The sequence below is a fragment of the Bufo gargarizans genome, chromosome 7 (genome assembly GCF_014858855.1).
Source record: "Bufo gargarizans isolate SCDJY-AF-19 chromosome 7, ASM1485885v1, whole genome shotgun sequence".
In the NCBI taxonomy this organism is placed as follows: Eukaryota; Metazoa; Chordata; class Amphibia; order Anura; family Bufonidae; genus Bufo; species Bufo gargarizans.
Genome location: NC_058086.1, coordinates 97,886,524 through 97,907,784, shown reverse-complemented (window position 1 = coordinate 97,907,784; position 21,261 = coordinate 97,886,524). Strand labels below are relative to the sequence as shown.

The following is a 21,261-nucleotide window of genomic DNA, read 5'->3' as shown; positions in this document are numbered from 1 at the left end:
AAGTATCGGATAAAATCAAGTGCGCACTGTGCAACGCCATCTGTGGCAAGGTTCACCTAACCACAGATACGTGGACCATTAAGCACGGCCAGGGACGCTATATCTCCCTATCTGCACACTGGGTAAATGTAGTGGCGGCTGGGCCCCAGGCGGAGAGCTGTTTGGCACACACGTCCTTCCGCCGCCAAGGATCGCAGGGCATCATTCTTTGCCTTCCGGTTGCCTCCTCTTCCTACTCGGCTTCCTCCTCCTCTTCTACCACCTCCTCATCCGGTCAGCAACAGACCTTCACCGCCAACTTCAGCACAGCCAGGGGTAAACGTCAGCAGGCCATTCTGAAACTGATGTGTTTGAGGGACAGGCCCCACACCGTGCAGGAGTTGTGGCAGGGTATAGAAACATAGAATGTGTTGGCAGATAAGAACCATTTGGCCCATCTAGTCTGCCCAATATATCTGAATCCTATGAATAGTCCCTGGCCCTATCTTATATGAAGGATAGCCTTATGCCTATCCCATGCATGCTTAAACTCCTTCACTGTATTTGCAGCTACCACTTCTGCAGGAAGGCTATTCCATGCATCCACTACTCTCTCAGTAAAGTAATACTTCCTTATATTACTTTTAAACCTTTGCCCCTCTAATTTAAAACTGTGTCCTCTTGTGGTAGTTTTTCTTCTTTTAAATATGCTCTCCTCCTTTACCGAGTTGATTCCCATTATGTATTTAAAAGTTTCTATCATATCCCCTCTGTCTCTTCTTTCTTCCAAGCTATACATATTAAGGTCCTTTAACCTTTCCTGGTAAGTTTTATCCTGCAATCCATGTACTAGTTTAGTGGCTCTTCTCTGAACTCTCTCTAGAGTATCTATATCCTTCTGGAGATATGGCCTCCAGTACTGCGCACAATACTCCAAGTGAGGTCTCACCAGTGTTCTGTACAGCGGCATAAGCACTTCACTATTTCTACTGCTTATACCTCTCCCTATACATCCAAGCATTCTGCTGGCATTTCGTGCTGCTCTATTACATTGTCTTCCCACCTTTAAGTCTTCTGAAATAATTACTCCTAAATCCCTTTCCTCAGATACTGAGGTCAGGACTGTGTCAAATATTCTATATTCTGCCCTTAGGTTTTTACGCCCCAGGTGCATTATCTTGCACTTATCCACATTAAATTTCAGTTGCCAGAGTTCTGACCATTCTTCTAGTTTTCCTAAATCCTTTTCCATTTGGCGTTTCCCTCCAGGAACATCAACCCTGTTACATATCTTTGTGTCATCAGCAAAAAGACAAACCTTACCATCGAGGCCTTTTGCAATATCACTTATGAAGATATTAAACAAAATTGGTCCCAGTACAGATCCCTGTGGAACCCCACTGGTAACATGACCTTGTTTTGAATGTTCTCCATTGACTACAACCCTCTGTTGTCTGTCACTCAGCCACTGCCTAATCCACTCAACAATATGGGAGTCCATGCTCAATGACTGCAGTTTATTGATAAGTCTTCTGTGTGGGACAGTGTCAAAAGCCTTACTAAAATCTAGATATGCGATGTCTACTGCACCTCCACCGTCTATTATTTTAGTCACCCAGTCAAAAAAATCTATAAGATTTGTTTGACATGATCTCCCTGAAGTAAACCCATGTTGTTTTTCATCTTGCAATCCATGGGATTTTAGATGTTCCACAATCCTATCCTTTAATAGGGTTTCCATTAATTTGCCTACTATTGATGTCAGACTCACTGGTCTATAGTTGCTCGATTCCTCCCTACTACCTTTCTTGTGAATGGGCACGACATTTGCCAATTTCTAATCTTCCGGGACGACTCCTGTTACTAATGATTGGTTAAATAAATCTGTTAATGGTTTTGCCAGCTCACCACTAAGCTCTTTTAATAATTTTGGGTGTATCTCATCAGGCCCCTGTGACTTATTTGTCTTTACTTTAGACAGCAAACTTAGAACATCTTCCTCTGTAAAGACACATGCATCAAACGATTTATTAGTCATCCTTTCTAGTGGAGGTCCTTCTCCTTCTTTTTCTTTTGTAAAAACTGAACAGAAGTATTCATTAAGGCAGTCGGCTAGCCCTTTATTCTCTTCTACATACCTTCCGTCCTTTGTTTTTAATTTAGTTATTCCTTGTTTTAATTTCCTTTTTTCATTTATATATCTGAAGAATGTCTTATCCCCTTTTTTCATAGACTGAGCTAGTTTTTCTTCTGCCTGCGCTTTAGAAGTTCTTATAACTTGCTTGGCCTCTTTCTGCCTAATCTTGTAGATTTCCTTATCTTCATTGCTCTGTTTTTTTTTATAATTGCAAAATGCTAGCTTTTTATTTTTAATGATTTGGGCCACTTCTGCTGAGTACCACAGTGGTCTCTTCCTTTTTTTGCTTTTACTGACAAGTTTAATGCAATTTTCTGTTGCCTTCAATAATGCACCTTTTAAGTAGTCCCATTTCTCCTGGACTCCATGTAATCCGTTCCAGTCTGATAAGGACTCATTTATGACTAATTTCATTTTTGAAAAGTCTGTTTTTCTAAAATCTAAAACTTTTGTTTTTGTGTGGTGGGACTCTTTCACAGTTCTTATATCTAACCACACTGACTGGTGATCACTAGATACCAAGGTTTCGCCTACAATGACATCATATACCGAATCCCCATTTGTGAATACCAAGTCCAAAATGGCCTCCCTCCGGGTTGGCTCCTCAACCATTTGTTGTAGGGATAACCCCAGTAGGGAATTTAGAATATCTGTACTCCTGGTAGAACTTGCTATTTTGGTTTTCCAGTTTATATCTGGAAGATTGAAATCTCCCATAATGATAACTTCTCCTTTCATTGTCATTTTAGCTATTTCTTCAACTATTCAACTTCAACTTCAACTATTTCTTCAACCAGTAGATCATCATAGAACAACAGACCGACGAGTGGTTGCTGCCAGTGAGCCTCAAGCCTGGCCTGGTGGTGTGGAATAATGGGTGAAATCTTCTTGCAGCTCTGGGACTAGCCGGTTTGATGCACATCCTTTGCCTGGCGAATGTGCTGAATTTGGTGGTGCAGAAATTAATTCACAACTACCCCAACATGTCAGAGCTGCTGCATAAAGTGCAGTCCGTCTGTGTGTGCTTCCGGCGTTCTCATCTTGCTGCTGCTCGGCTGTCTGCTCTACAGCGTAACTTCGGCCTTCCCGCTCACCACCTCATATGCGACGTGCCCACCAGTTGGAACTCCACCTTGCACATGCTGGGGAGACTGTGCGAGCAGTAGCAGGCCATAGTGGAGTTTCATCTGCAGCACGCATGGGTGTGTCGCACTGCGGAACAGCACCACCAATGACTGGGCCTCCATGCGAGACATGTGTGCCCTGTTGCGCTGTTTCGATTACTCCACCAACATGGCCAGTGGCGATGACGCCGTTATCAGCGTTACAATACCACTTCTATGTCTCCTTGAGAAAACACTTAGGGCGATGATGGAAGAGGATGTGGCCCAGGACGAGGAGGAGGAAGAGGGGTCATCTCTAACACTTTCAGGCCAGTCTTTTATGCTCAGAAAGAGGATTTTTGCAACAGCAGAGGCCATGTACAAATTTGGCCAGCCAGGGCCCACTACTGGAGGAGGAGGAGTAGGATGAGGAGGAGGATGGGATGAAGCATGTTCACAGCGGGGTGGCATCCAATGCAGCTCGGGCCCATCACTGGTGCATGGCTAGGGGGATACGGACGACACAGATGATACGCCTCCCACAGAGGACAGCTTGTCCTTACCTCTGGGCAGCCTGGCACACAGGAGCGACTACATGCTGCAGTGCCTGCGCAACGACAGCAGAGTTGCCCACATTTTTACATGTGCTGACTACTGGGTGGCCACCCTGCTGGATCCCCGTTACAAAGACAATGTGCCATCCTTAATTCCCTCACTGGAGCGTGATCGGAAGATGCACGACTACAGGCACACGCTGGTAGACACGCTCCTGAGAGCAATCCCGACTGATCCCGGGGGACAAGTGGAAGCACAAGGCGAAGGCAGGGGAGGAGGAAGAGGTCGCCAATGCAGCTGTGTCAGCACCAGCACCTCAAAAGGCAGGGTTAGCATGGCCGACATGTGGAAAAGCTTTGTCACCTCGCCGCAACAACAGGCCCCAACTGCTGATATGGAGCACGTTAGCAGGAGGCAGCATTTGAACAACATGGTGGAACAGTACCTGTGCACACGCCTATACGTACTGACTGATGGTTCTGCCCCATTCAACTTCTGGGTCTCCAAATTGTCCACATGGCTAGAGCTTGCCCTGTATGCCTTGGAGGTGCTTGCCTGCCCTGCAGCCAGTGTATTCTCTGAACGTGCATTTAGCACGGCAGGAGGTGTCATTACAGACAGACGCAGTCGCCTGTCCTCAGCCAAAGTGGACAAGCTTGCGTTCATTAAAATGATCCAGGCTTGGATCCCTCAGGACTTGTCTGTACCCTGTGCAGAATAGACATTCTAACAGCCTCAACCATCCATCCTTGTACTCAAGTGCACTTATTCCTTTTTTTTTTTTTTTTTTATATGTCCTAATATTTTGTGGGATACCTCTATGTAAAAATGCAAAATAACACACATCTGTGTTGGCTACCTATTCCGCCTTCGCCGCCGCTTCCACCTAGACCGCCACGTGAGCATACACGGCCACATCCACCCATTCACCGCCTCCTCAACCTCTTGCTCCTACATAATTCCTATTTTTTTTTTTTACGGTCTTTTATGTTTTTTAAATTCATTTCCTTATCCACGTTTGCAGAGCATTTGCCATGCTCTTAAGCACATTGTGCTGCCTTTTGCAGCCCTCTAGCTGTTTTCAGGGCTATTTTAGAGCCATTTAGTGTCCAAAAGTTCGGGTCTCCATTGGGGTTCGGGTTTGGGGTCAAGTTCGGGTCCTGAACCTGAACTTTTTTTTAAGTTCGGTCAAACATCCAGGTGTCCGCTCAACTCTAGTCATTTGATTTATGATGTGTCTGATGTGAAATAAAATATACAGTATATACACGATGTAATGAATGTTTCATGGATATGTGTTCCCCTTGTACAGTATTTCCTTATTGAATCATGTATGGTATTGTTTAGTGTGCCATTCATGTAATTTGACAGGTAGACTTTTTACAAATTTAATGTTATATAATATAATTATATATAGTATATTTCTAATTCATAATTATAGTGTAGTAAACAGCAATAAAATAGGTATAAATAAATAGGTATATGGCTCTTTAACCCCTTGAAGCGCAGAGATTTATAAATACATGCTGACATAACTGCTATAGCAGAGATTTGAAAATATACAGTATGCTGTTGTCACAGTGGAGATTCATGGACACATTTTGTCTTAACTGGTACAGTATAGTGGAGATACAGTATATAGATACAGGCTGCTGTAATTGACAGAGCTGAGAATTATTACCTTTACAGTGTCAGTTGTTACAGCAGAAAGTTATTGACACGCCTGCTGAAAGTAACCCTAACCCTGACCTCCAGTCCAACTGCACATTAACCCTTTCACCCCCTTTCCTTTAAAATAAATATAGGGGAAAGTGCTATAATAGTTTAGAATTGGGCAGGCACAGAACCGGTCTCTCTGTAGATTGTTCTCCTTAGGTTCACTTTAGTTCACTTATGTAACCAGGAACTGTACTGCCGATTAACTATTTTATACCCTACATTTGACATCCTTAATTTTTAACAAAGCAATTTTTTTCTTTACATTTTTCTTTCTTTTTTTAATTTGTTCTTTTTACTTTTTTTATGGCCATTTATTAAATATAGTTAACTATGTTTTAATTCAGCAGGGTGGCGGATAAGGGTCAGGCATGTACAGTAGTTCCATGCGCCATATGGTGTTCACAAATCTAAATTGCAGCCTGAATTTTCTCACTAGTCTATTTACGCGCTTCGGGTTTGCTAATGAAATTGGGTATCGCTATGCGCTCACGCGAGTCGGATGGGAGCGCCAGCGATGCTACGTCTGTATATTAGTAAAGAATTTCTATAGTGTTCTACTGGTCCTAGCAAAGTAGATAACTGAAATTACATACTTTGTGACAGGCCTAGATGAACAGATTTCCATATTTTCTTCCCTTGTAATCATTGATGGAAAGCACTAACCAAGCACTGGCTGTGTAAATAAGCCCTTAGTCTTTTTCTTGAAGAAAATAATCAAATATGACATCTGTGAGAGGCAAAATTTTACATCAAATTTTAGGATTGAAATATAATTTGAAGGTGATATTAGAGTCAGGTGTTTTCAATCAATGGACTAACAATCATGTGTGAGTGGGCAACCTGTTTTATTTAAAGAACATAGATCTATATGATCTGATCTTCACAACACATGTTTGTGGAAGTGTTTCATGGCACAAACTCAGAAGAAGAGTTGTTGATGCTTATCAGGCTGGAAAAGATTACAAAACCATCTCTACAGACAGATTGTGTAGAAATGAAGAAAATGCAAGACCATTACTAGCCTCCCCATAATTAGTTGACCAAAAAAAATCATGCCAAAAGCAAGTTGTGTAATAGACTGCAAGGTCACAAAGAACCTAAGGTATCCTCTAAGGAACTAAAGGCCTTTCTCACATTAACTAATGTTAATGTTCATGAGCTCACCATCCGGAGGACACTGAACAACAATGGTGTGCATGGCAGGATTTCAAGGAGAAAGCCACTGGTCTCCAAATAGAACATTGCTGCCTGTCTGCAATTTGCTGAAAATCACCTGGAACAATGTTTTGTGGATGGATGGGACCAATAATATAACTTTTTGGATTAAATGTGAAGTGTTATGTTTGGAGAAAGGAAAATACCACAATCCAGCATAAAACCCTAATAAAATCTGTGGTATTTGGACTGTTTTGCTGCATCTGGGCCAGGCCATTCTTCCATCATTGGAACAATGATTTCTGAATAATACCAGCAAATTCTAAAGGAAATGTTAGGACATCTATCCATCAGCTGAATCTCAATAGAATGCTGGTCATGCAGCAGGGCAACAAACATAAGCCTACAAGTCATTCTGCCAACGGATGACCTTAATCCAATAGAAATGCTGTGGAAGGAACTGAAGCAAAAAGTTCATGGGAGGAAACCCATAAGCCTATCAACATAACAGAGTTTAAGCTTTTATTGTTCAGCTGTTTTGTGAATCATTTGTTCAATTTAGTTATCTGTATCTACTTTTAGAACTTGTGTGAAAATCTGATGTAGTTTTAGATCAAATGTTTGCAGAAATATGACAATTCAGAAGGGTTCAGAAACTCAAAAAGCCCTGGATAGACCCAAAGCATGCAAATGCTTTACTTAAAGTATAACTTAATTCTTAAGCATTTTACTTAGACCAAAAGATGCCTGTAACATGTCAGATAGGCAGGGTGATGGACAGTGCTCATTAGGTCACATGTCCATAGTCAGGTATGAGGTAATGACAAAAGGCGGCTGGAAGCCTCTGCATGTTACACACAGGCATCTTCTGCAGACTGAAGACAGATTCTGCTTAGCAACCCTGCTAAGAAGACTCTTTTGCACTGTTATCTAGTATAAAGAAACATATTTCCCTAATAAAACACATTACAAAAATGTCTGTGTCCCTACACTATATTAAAAATAATTTAAAACATCAGTTACTAAACAGTACTGTATTTCAATTGGGGATTTTCCATTCTATTTATGCTTGTCACATCATAATCTAGTTATCCTATGCAAGGGAGGCTATAGGGGTGCAGAGGTACTCAATAAATGCCACACATATATTTGCAGTTGCATGTACATGAAGTTTACCTTTTGTAACATATTACTGGTCTGTATAAATAAACATGCACTGTATATAATGCCTCATTCACACGGCCGTTGTTTTGGTCTGCATTCACTTCCATAAGGCTTCAAAAGATGCGTACAGCACACACCATTCGTGGCCCTGCAAAAAAATATAGAACATGTCCTATTCTTGTCCGTTTTGCAGACAAGAATAGGCATTTCTATTATGGGCAGCCCGTTCTGAAAATTGCGGCAAGCACGTGGCCGATGGCCGTGTTTTGTGGATCCGCAATTTGCATACCTTAAAACAGGGTGTGTCCGTGTTCATGAGGCCTAATTGTTTTACCAGTTTTCTTTTGTAGGGTTGACTTTCTTTATATTGTAATTATAAGTATGCTTGCCACATAAAACTCATGCATGTATTTATTTTTTAATATTTAACTATAAAGGTGAAGAACCTGAAAAAAATAAAACCTTGAAAAGTGATCTTGCTAAAGCCAAAGAAGATCTGAGACTTGTTTTGAGGAAAATGAGGGAATATCAGGTACTAATTTAATCTCTTAATCTTAGAATTGCTGTATTTGTAGTGTTAACTAGAGCTGAGCGTATATCAAAAAAATTTGATTTGACCATTCGCCAAATTTTCTAAAAAGATTTTGATTCAATCTGAATTTATTTGTGGCGAATCGCGTTACAAAAACTGCTATTTCCTGGCTGTAGAGAGCCTGTACAGTGGTGTAGAACACTGTTCCTTGCAGTAACATGCGAAGGGAGTATTCTGTGGTAGTGAAACAATACTGTAAGTCAGTATGACACACAGATAACAGGCTCGCTCATAGAATCACTGCACACTTCACTTATTTGGGCAGTTATGGAGCCAAAACTAACCAAATAACTCAATTGTGAACTCAGCCTTACAGGTCAATGTTAGCGTCAAAAAGAAGCACACTGCTTTTACACTGTCGGCAGCTGATTCCACATAGATGTCTACAGAACTTGTTCTAGTAAATACTTATACAAGTAGAGCCCCCTGACAGAGTGGAGAGGGTGTCAGCAGTAAGTTTGTGTTGACATCACTGATTATTTTGCCCTTCCTCTAAACCCTCAGAACAATAACCCCAAAAAAAACGGATCTTGTCTGTTGAGAATCCGCCTTCACTTGGTCAGCATTTGGTCAGCAATCCATCAGTATTGCTAAAGCCCCCCCCCCCCAAAAAAAAAACAGGAGCGAGATCCAAAACAGAGATTACACATAAATGGCACATTTTCAAGTCTTCTGTGTTTTTGTATACACTCCAGCTTTTGGCTACCAAATGATAAGCCAATTCTGATGCAAAATAGGGACCATGTCATACAGGCCTTACAGCTACTACAGAGACAGGATCCGTTGTGCGTCTCATTTTTCCTTACTTCTGACAGATCAGAAGGGTCAAATGAATGATGATGTCAACCAGGCCAAAAGGGTAAAATAGTGGCCCAGTCATGGAGTGGGGAGGGTGGGAACAGCATTAAAAGTCCACAGAGTGGCCCAACGACATAGTGGTGAGGTGGAAGCAGTATGAAGAGACCACAGAGTGGCCCAGTGACATAGTAGTGAGGTGGCAGCAGCATGAAGAGACCACATAGTGGCCCAGTGACATAGTGGAGAGGTGGAAGAGGCATGATGAGACCACATAGTGGCCCAGTGACATAGTGGAGAGGTGGAAGCGGCATGATGAGACCACATAGTGGCCCAGTGACATAGTGGTGAGGTGGCAGCAGCATGAGGAGACCACAGTGTGGCCCAGTGACATAGTGGTGAGGTGGCAGCAGCATGAGGAGACCACAGAGCGGTGATTTGACAGCAGCATGAGGAGACCACAGGGTGGCCCAGAGACAAAGTTGAGACTTGGCAGTAGTATGACGAGACCACAGAGTGGCAAGATGACAGTGTGGAGGTGGCAGCAGCAGCATGAGGAGACCATAGAGTGGCACAATGACATAGTGTGGAGGTGGCAACAGCAGCATGAGGAGACCTTAGTGATGAGGTGGCAGCAGCATCAGGAGACCACAGTGACCCGGTGAGTGGGTTGCAATAACAGTACCCGCTGACAATGGTGGGTGTAATAAGGAGCACTTGGAATCAGATGTGTGGCATTAGGCGGGTGGCAGCATCAGAATAGTAGCTAGCCAGAAGAAACCGGTCTCTTTTGTCAAGGTTTGGGTGAGGCAGCATGGATGATCTAATCTGATGCATCAAGCATTGGTGGATAAAAATCCTGGCTGATCCATGCCCGATTCATCTTGACAGTCTCTCCACATTTTGGGTGGACAAGCGAGTTCTCCTTGGGGTAACTATGGCCCCTGCTGCACTAAACACCCACTCTGATGCCACACTACTGGCTGGGCAGGACAGCTTTTCTAGGGCAAACTCGGCCAGTTGCGGCCACAAATTGAGTTTGGCTGCCCAGTAGTCCAGAGGATTTTATCGATGTGGGGTGGCAGGGTGCTGTCCAAGCATGCTACCACCTGCTGGTTCAGGTTCTGCTCCAGGTCTAGCTGCTGGTGAGTAGTTTCTTCACTAGGTGGCTGAAGAAAGCTTCTCATCAGTGACTCTAGACACAAGCTTCTACTGATAGAGCTGGTACTGCTTCTACCCCCCATCCTGCTACAGTGTAGCAGTCAGGGGAGGAAAAGACCACAGGGCAGGATTCAAATACAGTACAGCAGACAAGCAGGCTTAAGCAGATACCGGCTTTATTAAAGGGTAAAATATGATGGCCAGAACATCGGATTAACAGTATTGTGCCGATGCACCATAGGCACAATCGAAAAATGACAGAAACAGTATAAACAGGTTAACATAAATTTACAGGAAGGATAACTGAACTTTGCATCCAAACAAAATGTGCTCTAAACAGCAAACATATAAAAAATGAAAGCTACTCTCCTCACATTTTCTTCTGTATGCCCCTGCTAACCAAGACACGTTTCTAAAACACACTGACTAAGTGTCCTGCTCTATGTCCTACCACAGAATAGCACTGGAGCACACTCACAGTTCTGCAGGTAGCTGCTTGTCTTGGTCTGGCACGTGAAGGCAGGTGCAGTCTGGCTCCAGATCCGGTCACTTGCTTGTCCCAGCGCGGCCTTTTTCTCTCTCTCTCTCTCTAGATTGCAAGTGCAGGCATCCACCTAGTTCAGCTCTTACAGGAGTAACCCGTCCTGTCACTGGTCTCTGAATTGAACACTTTGCTCCTCTGGAACACACTTTGCAGTCTCTGATCTTTCCCATAGCAGCCATGAAAAATCACTTTATAGTCCCTGTAGCTCTGTCCCACAAAAGCAGACTCTCTCTGTACACCTTAGCAAGGACACAGCACTCCAGCTCCCTCAGCCCGGGAACTTCAACTCCTCCTACATCCTCTGGAACCAACAACTTTCATTTCTCTCTTACTCAACGACACAGTGGCCTCCTGTGGCCGGAGGAAGACATCACAGTCTGTGTGAAACATTATTAGCAGTACAGCACAATGTAAATTGGTGCTTCTAGGGGCTGACCCTTACATGCCTCCCACTTAAAGGTGGCCGTCTTCGGCCTTGCTATATACAGTTGCAAGAAAAAGTATGTGAACCCTTTGGAATGATATGGATTTCTGCACAAATTGGTCATAAAATGTGATCTGATGTTCATCTAAGTCACAACAATAGACAATCACAGTCTGCTTAAACTAATAACACACAAAAAATTAAATGTGACCATGTTTGAAGTTTACATATGCTTTACACTTTACCCCTCTTTGGGACAACACATTTTTAAACAAGTTTTTGGCTTTAAACGAAAACAATTACTGGAGTTGGAGAGGTATCATTATGGTGCCACACATCTGCACAATAGGTAAATTATAACCCATACTGGAATTATTTCACGATACCCCAATCACAGCTTTAAATTGTTTTAGATATGCTCAACTTAAGCACGCATTTGAACACACGAGTAATAAAACCCTTTATAAAATTGCCACGCAATCACTTCTAGATTTTTGTTACACATCATTCAGCAATAAACTTAAAGTCTCCCAAATATATGCTAGATCACAAAAGGAATTAGTTACGGTTACGAAATTTAAAAGTGTGGGAAAATGGGAAGCAGATCTAGGGACACGTAATTCACTTCAGTGGGAGAAGCATATCAAAATATTAAAAAAACCTCCCTCTGCAGTCAACATAGGCTGATACAGTTTAAAATTGTACATCGGCTATACTATACTACGGCGCTCCTCTTTCTAGAATGTACAAGAATAAAGAGAAATGTGTTGCCTGAAATGTCTAAGTCCGGAAGCCGGATATATTCATACAGTCCTGATCAAAAGTTTAATGGCAAAAAATCACATTTTACATTGTTGGATCTTAGCAAGGTTCCAAGTAGAGCTTCAACATGCAACAAGAAGAAATGAGAGTGAGACAAAACATTTTTTGAGCATTCAATTAATTGAAAATAATGATTAAACTGAAAAAGACTGTTTTTCAGTTGATCCAAATTTTAGAACCACATGCCTTTAAAAGGCCAAATCTGTGCAACGATGTGGATTCATTGCCATTTTCTGTCAGGTAGTCACACGTTGTGATGGCAAAGGCAAAAAAAAAATCTCCCTTTTTGAACGTGGTCGGGTTGTTGAACTGCATAAGCAGGGTCTCTCACAGCGCGCCATCGCTGCTCAGGTGGGACGCAGTAAGACTGTCATTTGGAATTTCTTAAATGATCCTGAGGGTTATAGAACAAAAAAAAGTCAAGTGGAAGACCCTAAATAATTTCATCAGCACTGAGCCGGAGGATCCAATTGGCTGTCCTTCAAGACACTGGACGATCCTCGACCCAAATTAAGGCCCTTACTGGTGCTGACTGCAGCCCCATAATCATTAGACGGCATCTGAGTCTAAAGGGCTTCAAAAACAAAAAACTTCTTCAAAGACCTTGTCTCCTTGAACACCACAGAACTGCTCGTTTGGACTTTGCAAGAAAGTTTTATTCTCTGATTTCACTTGATGGTCCTGATGGTTTCCAACATTACTGGCATGACAAGCAGATCCCATCTGAGATGTTTTCTACGTGCCACAGTGGAGGGGGCACCATAATGGTCTGGGGTGCTTTTTCCTTCAGTGGAACAATGGAGCTTCGCAGGGGCGTCAAACGGATGCTGGCTATGTCCAGATGTTGCAGAGAGCATTCCTCATGACTGAGGGCCCTCGTCTTTGTGGTAACGACTGGGTTTTTCAACAGGACAACGCTACAGTGCACAATGCCCGCAGGACAAGGGACATCTTCCAGGAGAATAACATCACTCTTTTGGCCCATCCTGTGTGTTCCCCTGATCTAAATCAAATTGAGAACCTTTCGGGATGGAGGGCAAGGGAAGTTTACAAAAATGGACAACAGTTCCAGACAGTAGATGACCTTTGTGTGGCCGTCTTTACCGCTTGGAGAAATGTTCCCACTCACCTCATGGAAACGCTTGCATCAAGTATGCCAAAACAAATTTTTGAAGTGATAAACAATAACGGCGGAGCTACTCATTACTGAGTTCATCTTTGGAAGTTGGATTTCTGTTTTGGGGGGGTAGTTTTTTTTTGGGAGGTGTGGTCCTAAACTTTTGATCAGCTAAAAAACAGCCTGTTTCAGTTTATTCGTTGTTTTTTATTAAATTGAATGCTCAAAAAATGTTTTATCTCACTCCCATTTCTTCTTGTTGCATGTTGAAGCTCTACTTGAAACCTTGTTAAGATCCATCCATGCTAAATATGATTTTTAGCCATTTTTCAAGTGGTCTTAAACTTTTGATCAGGACTGTATGTTATGGAGCTGTCCGGCTATTAACAGCTTTTGGCAAAGTATATTTCAGGCAATAAGGTTAAGATGTACTACAAAATTTGCACCCACGATTAAGTTTGCCATATTAGGTATACTCCCCCAGGATAGTAAAAATAAGATCTCAAAAAGTGAACACCTTTGGTGGTTGAAGGGGTTATTATTGGCCAAGGTCTTAATTCTCAGGAACGGGGGTCTGGACAAGGCCCCAGTCCTGGAAGAATGGAAAAGTCGATATATGTGCAGAATAAAGGAATTTGAACACATTAAATATAAAGAGGGAAAGCAACGGAATCTATGGGAAAAGATTTGGTTGGGGTGGGATTGATAAGGTCGTTATGTATGAAGTACCCTCGTGCGGATTAGACTATAAAATATGGTTGGAATCGCCCAGTATCCTGACGACAACCGTGGTGGGGTGGGGGAGTCGGGTAGGGCAGGATTACGGGGGGATATAAGTATTATTCTTTTTTTTTTTTTTCATGTACCTAAGATTTCAATGTTTTAGCTTTGTGTGTTTCTTGCTTTTTGATGCGTGTTTTTTTTGTTTTGTTTCTTCTTTGGTTGTTTTTTTGTCTTTATTTGTCAGGGTTTTGTGATGTAGACATTGAGATATCCTGTACATTTATATGTTATTGTCCCCTTCTTTTTTTGTAGAAAACAATAAAGAAATATTAAAAAATAAAAATATGTTTTTATTGAACACACCATGTAAACATTCACAGTGCAGGTGGAAAAAGTATGTGAACCCCTAGACTAATGACATCTCCAAGAGCTAATTGGAGTGAGGTGTCATCCAACTGAAGTCCAATCAATGAGATGAGATTGGACTTGTTGGTTACAGCTGCCCTGCCCTATAAAAAAACACATACCAGTTCTGGGTTTGCTTTTCACAAGAAGCATTGCCTGATGTGAATGATGCCTCGCACAAAAGAACTCTCAGGAGACCGACTATTAAGAATTGTCGACTTGCATAAAGCTGGAAAGGGTTATAAAAGTATCTCCAAAAGCCTTGCTGTTCATCAGTCCACTGTAAGACAAATTGTCTATAAATGGATAAAGTTCAGCACTGCTGCTACTTTCCCTAGCACAGCGCAAACTTCTCAATGAGGTGAAGAAAAATCCTAGAGCGTCAGCTAAAGATTTACAAAAGTCTCTGGCATACGCTAACATCCCTGTTAGCGAATCTACGATACGTAAAACACTAAACAAGAATGGATTTCAGGGGAGGATACCAAAGAGGAAGCCACTGCTGTCCCCAAAAAACATTGCTGCACATTTACAGTTTGCATAAGAGCACCTGGATGTTCCACAGCGGTACTGGCAAAATATTCTGTGGACAGATGAAACCAAAGTTGAGTTGTTTGGAAGAAACACGCAACACTATGTGTGGAGAAAAAGAGGCACAGCACACCAACATGAAAACCTCATCCCAACTGTGAAGTATGGAGGTAGGGGCATCATGGTTTGGGGCTGCTATGCTGCATCAGGGCCTGGACGGATTGCTATTATCGAAGGCAAAATTAATTCCCAAGTTTATCAAGACATTTTGCAGGAGAAATTAAGGCCATCTGTCCACCAGCTGAAGCTGAACAGAAGATGGATGTTGCAACAGGACAACGACCCAAAGCATAGAAGTAAATGAACAACAGAATGGCTTAAACAGAATAAAATACACCTTCTGGAGTGGCCCAGTCAGAGTCCTGACCTCAGCCCGATTGAGATGCTGTGGCATGACCTCAAGAAAGCGATTCACACCAGACATCCCAAGAGTATTGCTGAACAGAAACAGTTCTGTAAAGAGGAATGGTCAAGAATTACTCCTGACCGTTGTACACATCTTATCTGCAACTACAGGAAACGTTTGGTTGAAGTTATTGCTGCCAAAGGAGATTCAACCAGTTATTAAATCCAAGGGTTCACATACTTTTTCCACCTGCACTGTGAATATTTATATGGTGTGTTCAATAAAAACATGGTAACATTTAATTATTTGCGTGTTATTAGTTTAAGCAGACTATGATTGTCTATTGTTGTGACTTAGATGAAGATCAGATAACATTTTATGACCAATTTGTGCAGAAATCCATATCATTCCAAAGGGTTCACATACTTCTTCTTGCAACTGTAGTCTATGAGAAAGGAATGGTTAATACAACTTTAAAATAGTAGTACAACATTGTCCACAATACATACAAGTGGACCAAATGAACTGATCGGCAGCATACCTGTTTTGTGGAACCCTTGCAGTAAGCCTACTGTATCTCCAGAGGTCTTTTACTATGTGTTAAGACCGGACTTTCCCCACTGGGAGCTGCTGCCAACCTAGATTTATCCATTGCAGTAGGATATTCAGGTGTGGTCGAGGGTTCCTCTTCATTGCAAGCCAGTACTGGTTCTGTGGCAGGAGCTTCATTACCTGCGGCCTGGGAACTTTCCTCAGTGTTAGGAACGGCCCACCAGTCTTCACTATCATTTTCATCGGGGATAATAAAGTCTGAGGACAGGACAGAAGGAGGTGTCCTCTGAGCAGGTTTGGGATCTCCAGACTGGCATGGCCATAGCATATTCCTATGTAGAGTCCTTGAGGCAAACTCCTCATTTTCAAACTGTACTTCGTAGACCGGACCATTGGGGTACACTCTCTTGATCACTTTGTATGGCTGTACTTCCCAACGCTAGCTCAACTTGCCTCTGGGCCGTTTCTCTCGCACCAGTAACCAGTCACCAGGCTGCAATGGAACCTCCTGGATTGGAGGATGGTCAGAATAAGTGCTAACCGGCAGATGGTTTGGAGCCACCGACGATGTTCTATTAGGTCTTCTGGTTGTTCTAAATTGAATTCAGCGATTTCCAGACCAGCTCTTCCGAACAATAACATTTATGGGGTGTAGCCGGTGATACTGTGGACCCGATTATTGTAAGCCCAGACAAATTCAGTCAGATAGTCAGGCCAGTGTGTCTTCTTGTCTTCTTCTAGCTCCCTTTGCATTTGAAGCAGTGTCCGGGTTAAAGCTCTCGCAGGCCCAATTACCTTGGGGATGATATAGGGTTGTCCTGCATTTTTCAATGCCATACAGTCGGTGTAGCTCCTCCATCACTTTCCCTTGAAAGCACGCTCCTTGATCTGAGTGAATCCGCTTTGGACACCCGTAGACCCAGATAAAGTCCTGACAGACAGCCCAAGCTGCAGACTCAGCTGTCTGGTCCCAAGTTGGGGTGACCACTGCAAACTTGGAGAAGTGGTCAATAATATCCAGGTAGTACTGTAGGCCTCTGGCTGATTGTCCCACGAGGAGATAGTCTATCATTAATACTTCCATTGTTTCTTTGGTCTGTATGGCCTGTAGAGGTTCCCTCTGTTCCGTGCTTTTAGTGAGTTCACACACTTGACCCTGTCTGCAAACTTTCTCAACCGTGGCCTCTAGTCGCGGACAATATACATAACGCTGCAGCCACTGGTAGGTCTTGACTGGCCCAAAGTGAGCTCCAAATTCATGGGCTTCTTGGCTATCTCCCATGCCACGCTTCTGGGAATTTCTATTTGCCACCTCGCCTCTAGGTCAGCAGGCTGCTGCCACTTATGGTACAAAAAAAGGGGGGGAGGGACCACAGTGTGAGGCGCCAGTCGAAAGGAAAGAAGGTATTAATACAGGTATCTGGAGGGTACGTATAGTTGACCCCTAACGGATCAATAGTACTGACACCAGATGTATCTAGTATTATAACCAATTATTAGTCACTGGATGGTGGTAAGTGAATTCAGGAGTGTGTAAACAGGAATAGACAATACCTGAGCATTCCGATCCTGGATAAGTAGAATACAATATAGTCAAGTAGCAGTGAGATCCACTCTAATGACACCAAATTTTGGTCCCATATAGAATCAATGTAAATCAATAAAATCAATATAAAATCAATAGTTATGAGTAATCTCCACTCCTATATGAGTGGTATGTTAAATAGTACTATTCCTATCAGTTTAATCCCTGTTACGTCCCCTATCAGGGGCCGGTCTATGGAATAGATTTTAGAAACTGGGAGATGGAAAAAGATGCTTGGTTGGTCCTCCTACTTCCAATTTGGGGCACTGCGCGTGCGCCGTGCAATGTACTGTGCCACCAGATATGAGTGGTGTGTTAAGTAGTACTATTCCTATCAGTTTAATCCCTGTTACGTCCCCTATCAGGGGCCATGTATCGAATAGATTGTAGACAACCGCAAAGAGTTGTCAATAGTTGACACACTCATTACATAAATTTTATTCCTCTATGCGTTAATCTTGGTGTAGTGATGACTGTGCTCGTGCGCACGTTTGGGAGATTCCAGGCGATGGCAGTTTTTCAAAGCCTATGGTCGTGCTGAGCAACTTCAGTGACAGTTAAGTGACCCAGAAAACAATGATTCTGCAGTGCGGGACCATTGTTGGCCTAGTAGGCTTTAATGATCACCTTAGATGATCACAACAAAAGTTAATGTTTTTTCTATGCAAAATTATCCAGCCGATCACTTTTTGTCTGTTCACAATGAAGCAACGACCTTATCATCTGGGTTGTGCCAACATTGCCATTGCCAACATACTCATAAAGGTGATCGCTTCATTGTGATACGCAAGCCCCTTCAACAAGGTAACGATCACGAAGGGGAATTGACACATGTATGTGCCTTTTTTTGTTTTGTTTTTGCGGCCACAGTGCAGCGCCAGAAAAATTAGGCATGTACACATGCCTGAAAAATTTTATATTGTTGCAGTCGCTGCTACATGCCGGAGAAATTTATGTTTTCCAGGCAGAAAGTGCCCTAAAACATTGCGGCTTGAACCCTAGTTGGTGGCGGAGAAGTCACGCAAGTCATCTGGCATGCAAAGATAAAATACAGCAGCGTGTGGACCATTTTTAGACCAAAGCATCTCATCTCATCAGCCCTTTTTTAGTCAAATGTATCGCCCACTGTCAGTCCCTTCGGGATCCATGCCTCATTCATCTTAATAAAGGTGAGGTAATCTAGACTTTTTTGATGTAGGCGACTTCTCTTCTCAGTGACAATACCTCCTACTGCACTGAAGGTCCTTTCTGACAGGACACTTGAAGCAGGGCAGGCCAGAAGTTCTATCGCAAATTGGGATAGCTCAGGCCACAGGTCAAGCCTGTACACCCAGTAGTCAAGGGGTTCATCACTCCTCAGAGTGTCGATATCTGCAGTTAAGGCGAGGTAGTCTGCTACCTGTCGGTCGTGTCGTTCTCTGAGGGTGGACACCGAAGGGCTGTGGCGATGCATAAGACTTAAAAAGCTCTGCATGTCCTCCATCAACAACACATCTGTAAAGCATTCTGTCCTTGCCAGCGTGGTCGTAGTAGGAGGAGGATTACTTTCACCTCTTCCCCTGTTAGATTCCCGTTGTGCTGTGACATCACACTTATACGCTGTGTAAATCATACTTTTTAACTTGTTTTGAAACTGCTGCTTCCTTTCCGACTTCCGGTAATTCGGTAACATTTCAGCCACTTTCTGCTTATACCAGGGGTCTAGTAGCGTGGCCACCCAGTACAGGTCGTTCTCCTTCAGCCTTTTTATACGAGGGTCCCTCAACAGGCACAACAGCATGAAAGACCCCATTTGCACAAGGTTGGATGCCGAGCTACTCATGTCCTGGTTCTCGTCCTCACTGATCTCACTGAAGGTCTGTTCTTTCCTCTGGCCACGTACAACACCACGGGGACCGGATAGGTGACAAAGAGCACCCTGGGATGCCTGCTGTGGTTGGTCTTCCTCTTCCTCAAAGCCACATTCCTCCTCTGAATCCTCTTCCTCAGACTCCTCATCCAGCGTTGCCGCAGGTCCAGCAAGCAATGCTGATAAGGCTGTTTCTGGTGGTGATGGTGACCACAACACTTCCTCTTCCTCTTCACGCTCATCTACGGCCTGATCCAGCACTCTTCGCACGGCACACTCCAGGAAGGAAACAAATGGGATGATGTCGCTGATGGTGCCTTCGGTGCGACTGACTAGGTTTGTCACCTCCTCAAAAGGACGCATGAGCCTACAGGCATTGCGCAGGAGCATCCAGTAACGTGGCAAAAAAATACCCAGCTCCCCAAAGGCTTTCCTAGCACCCCGGTCATACAAATACTCGTTGACGGCTTTTTCTTGTTGGAGCAGGCGGTCTAACATTAGGAGTGTTGAATTCCAACTTGTCGGGCTGTCGCAAATAAGGCGCCTCACTGGCATGTTGTTTCGCCGCTAAATATCTAAAAAGTGCACCATGGCTGTGTAGGAACGCCTGAAATAGCCACACAACTTCCTGGCCTGCTTGAGGACGTCCTGTAAGCCTGGGTACTTATGCACAAAGCGTTATACGATCACATTACGGCACATGTGTAAACTTGCCCAAATTCAATGCCGCCAACAAATTGCTTCCGTTGTCACACACCACTTTCCCGATCTCCAGTTGGTGCGGAGTCAGCCACTGATCCACCTGTGCATTCAGGGCGGACAGGAGTGCTGGTCTGGTGTGACTCTCTGCTTTCAGGCAAGTCAACCCCAAGACGGCGTGACACTGTTGTATCCGGGATGTGGAATAGCCCCTGGGGAGCTGGGGGGGGGTGCAGTTGATAAGGAGCAAGACACAGCAGCAGATAAGGACTCACCCGAGGAGGTTAGCGAAGAGGACGGAGTAGGAGGAGTAGAGGAGGTGGCAGCAGGCCTGCTTGCAAGTCGTGGTGGTGTCACCAACTCCTCTGCAGTGCCACGCATTCCATGCTTGGCAGCCGTCAGCAGGTTTACCCTATGCACAGTGTACGTGATATACCTGCCCTGACTGTGCTTTGCAGACCAGTTATCAGTGGTCAGATGGACCCTTGCCCCAACACTGTGTGCCTGACATGCCATGACTTCCTTTTCCACATTAGAGTACAGGTTGGGGATTGCCTTTAGTGCAAAGAAATTTCGGCCGGGTACCTTCCACTGCTGTGTCCCAATAGCTACATATTTTTTGAAGGCCTCAGACTCCACCAGCTTGTATGGTAAAAGCTGGCGGGTTAAGAATTCCGACAAGCCAGCTGTCAGACGCAGGGCAAGTGGATGACTCTGTGACATTGTCTCCTTACGCTCAAACATGTCCTTGACAGACACCTGACTGTGGGCAGATGAGAAGGAACTGCTCAAGGCAAGAGGCGGAGTGGGGGGTGGTTGAGAGGGGGCAAGGTGGACAGCAGTGGTTGATGTGGCTGAAGATGCTGGACCAGGAGGAGGATTGTGGCTTTGAGTTTGTGTGCTGCTTGTACTCGTCATCATGTGTTGATCCCATAGGTGTTTGTGATGTGAGATCATGTGCCTTCGCAAAGCAGTTGTACCTAGGTGGGTGGCACAGGTTGCAAATTTCATCGCTGCTATCAGAGGAAGACACACACACAAAATGCCACACTGCTGAGCTTTGCAATGACGGCATTCTGGTGGTGGCAACAGCATGTGTTGATTGGTGTGCTGTCTAGCTGACCAAGGGGGCCGATACATGCTGTCTGACTGTGCCGCTAGCTCCTTGTGACGACCTCCCCCTGCTTCCAAATCATCTCCTCCTCCTCTCTGTCTCCCCATCTGAACTTTCCCCCTGTTCTTCT

General features: G+C 43.8%; 1 protein-coding gene across 2 annotated transcripts in view; it reads left to right on the top strand.

The window, feature by feature from the left end:
* LOC122943602 (phosphodiesterase 4D interacting protein) overlaps positions 1-21,261 on the top strand; it is a 1,023,137-nt gene that overhangs the window by 711,574 nt on the left and 290,302 nt on the right. For both annotated transcript variants that reach the window (XM_044301472.1, XM_044301474.1), the window contains exon 13: positions 8,250-8,344. In XM_044301472.1, the coding sequence (XP_044157407.1) occupies positions 8,250-8,344 (95 nt within the window). The remainder of the gene's footprint in view (positions 1-8,249; positions 8,345-21,261) is intronic.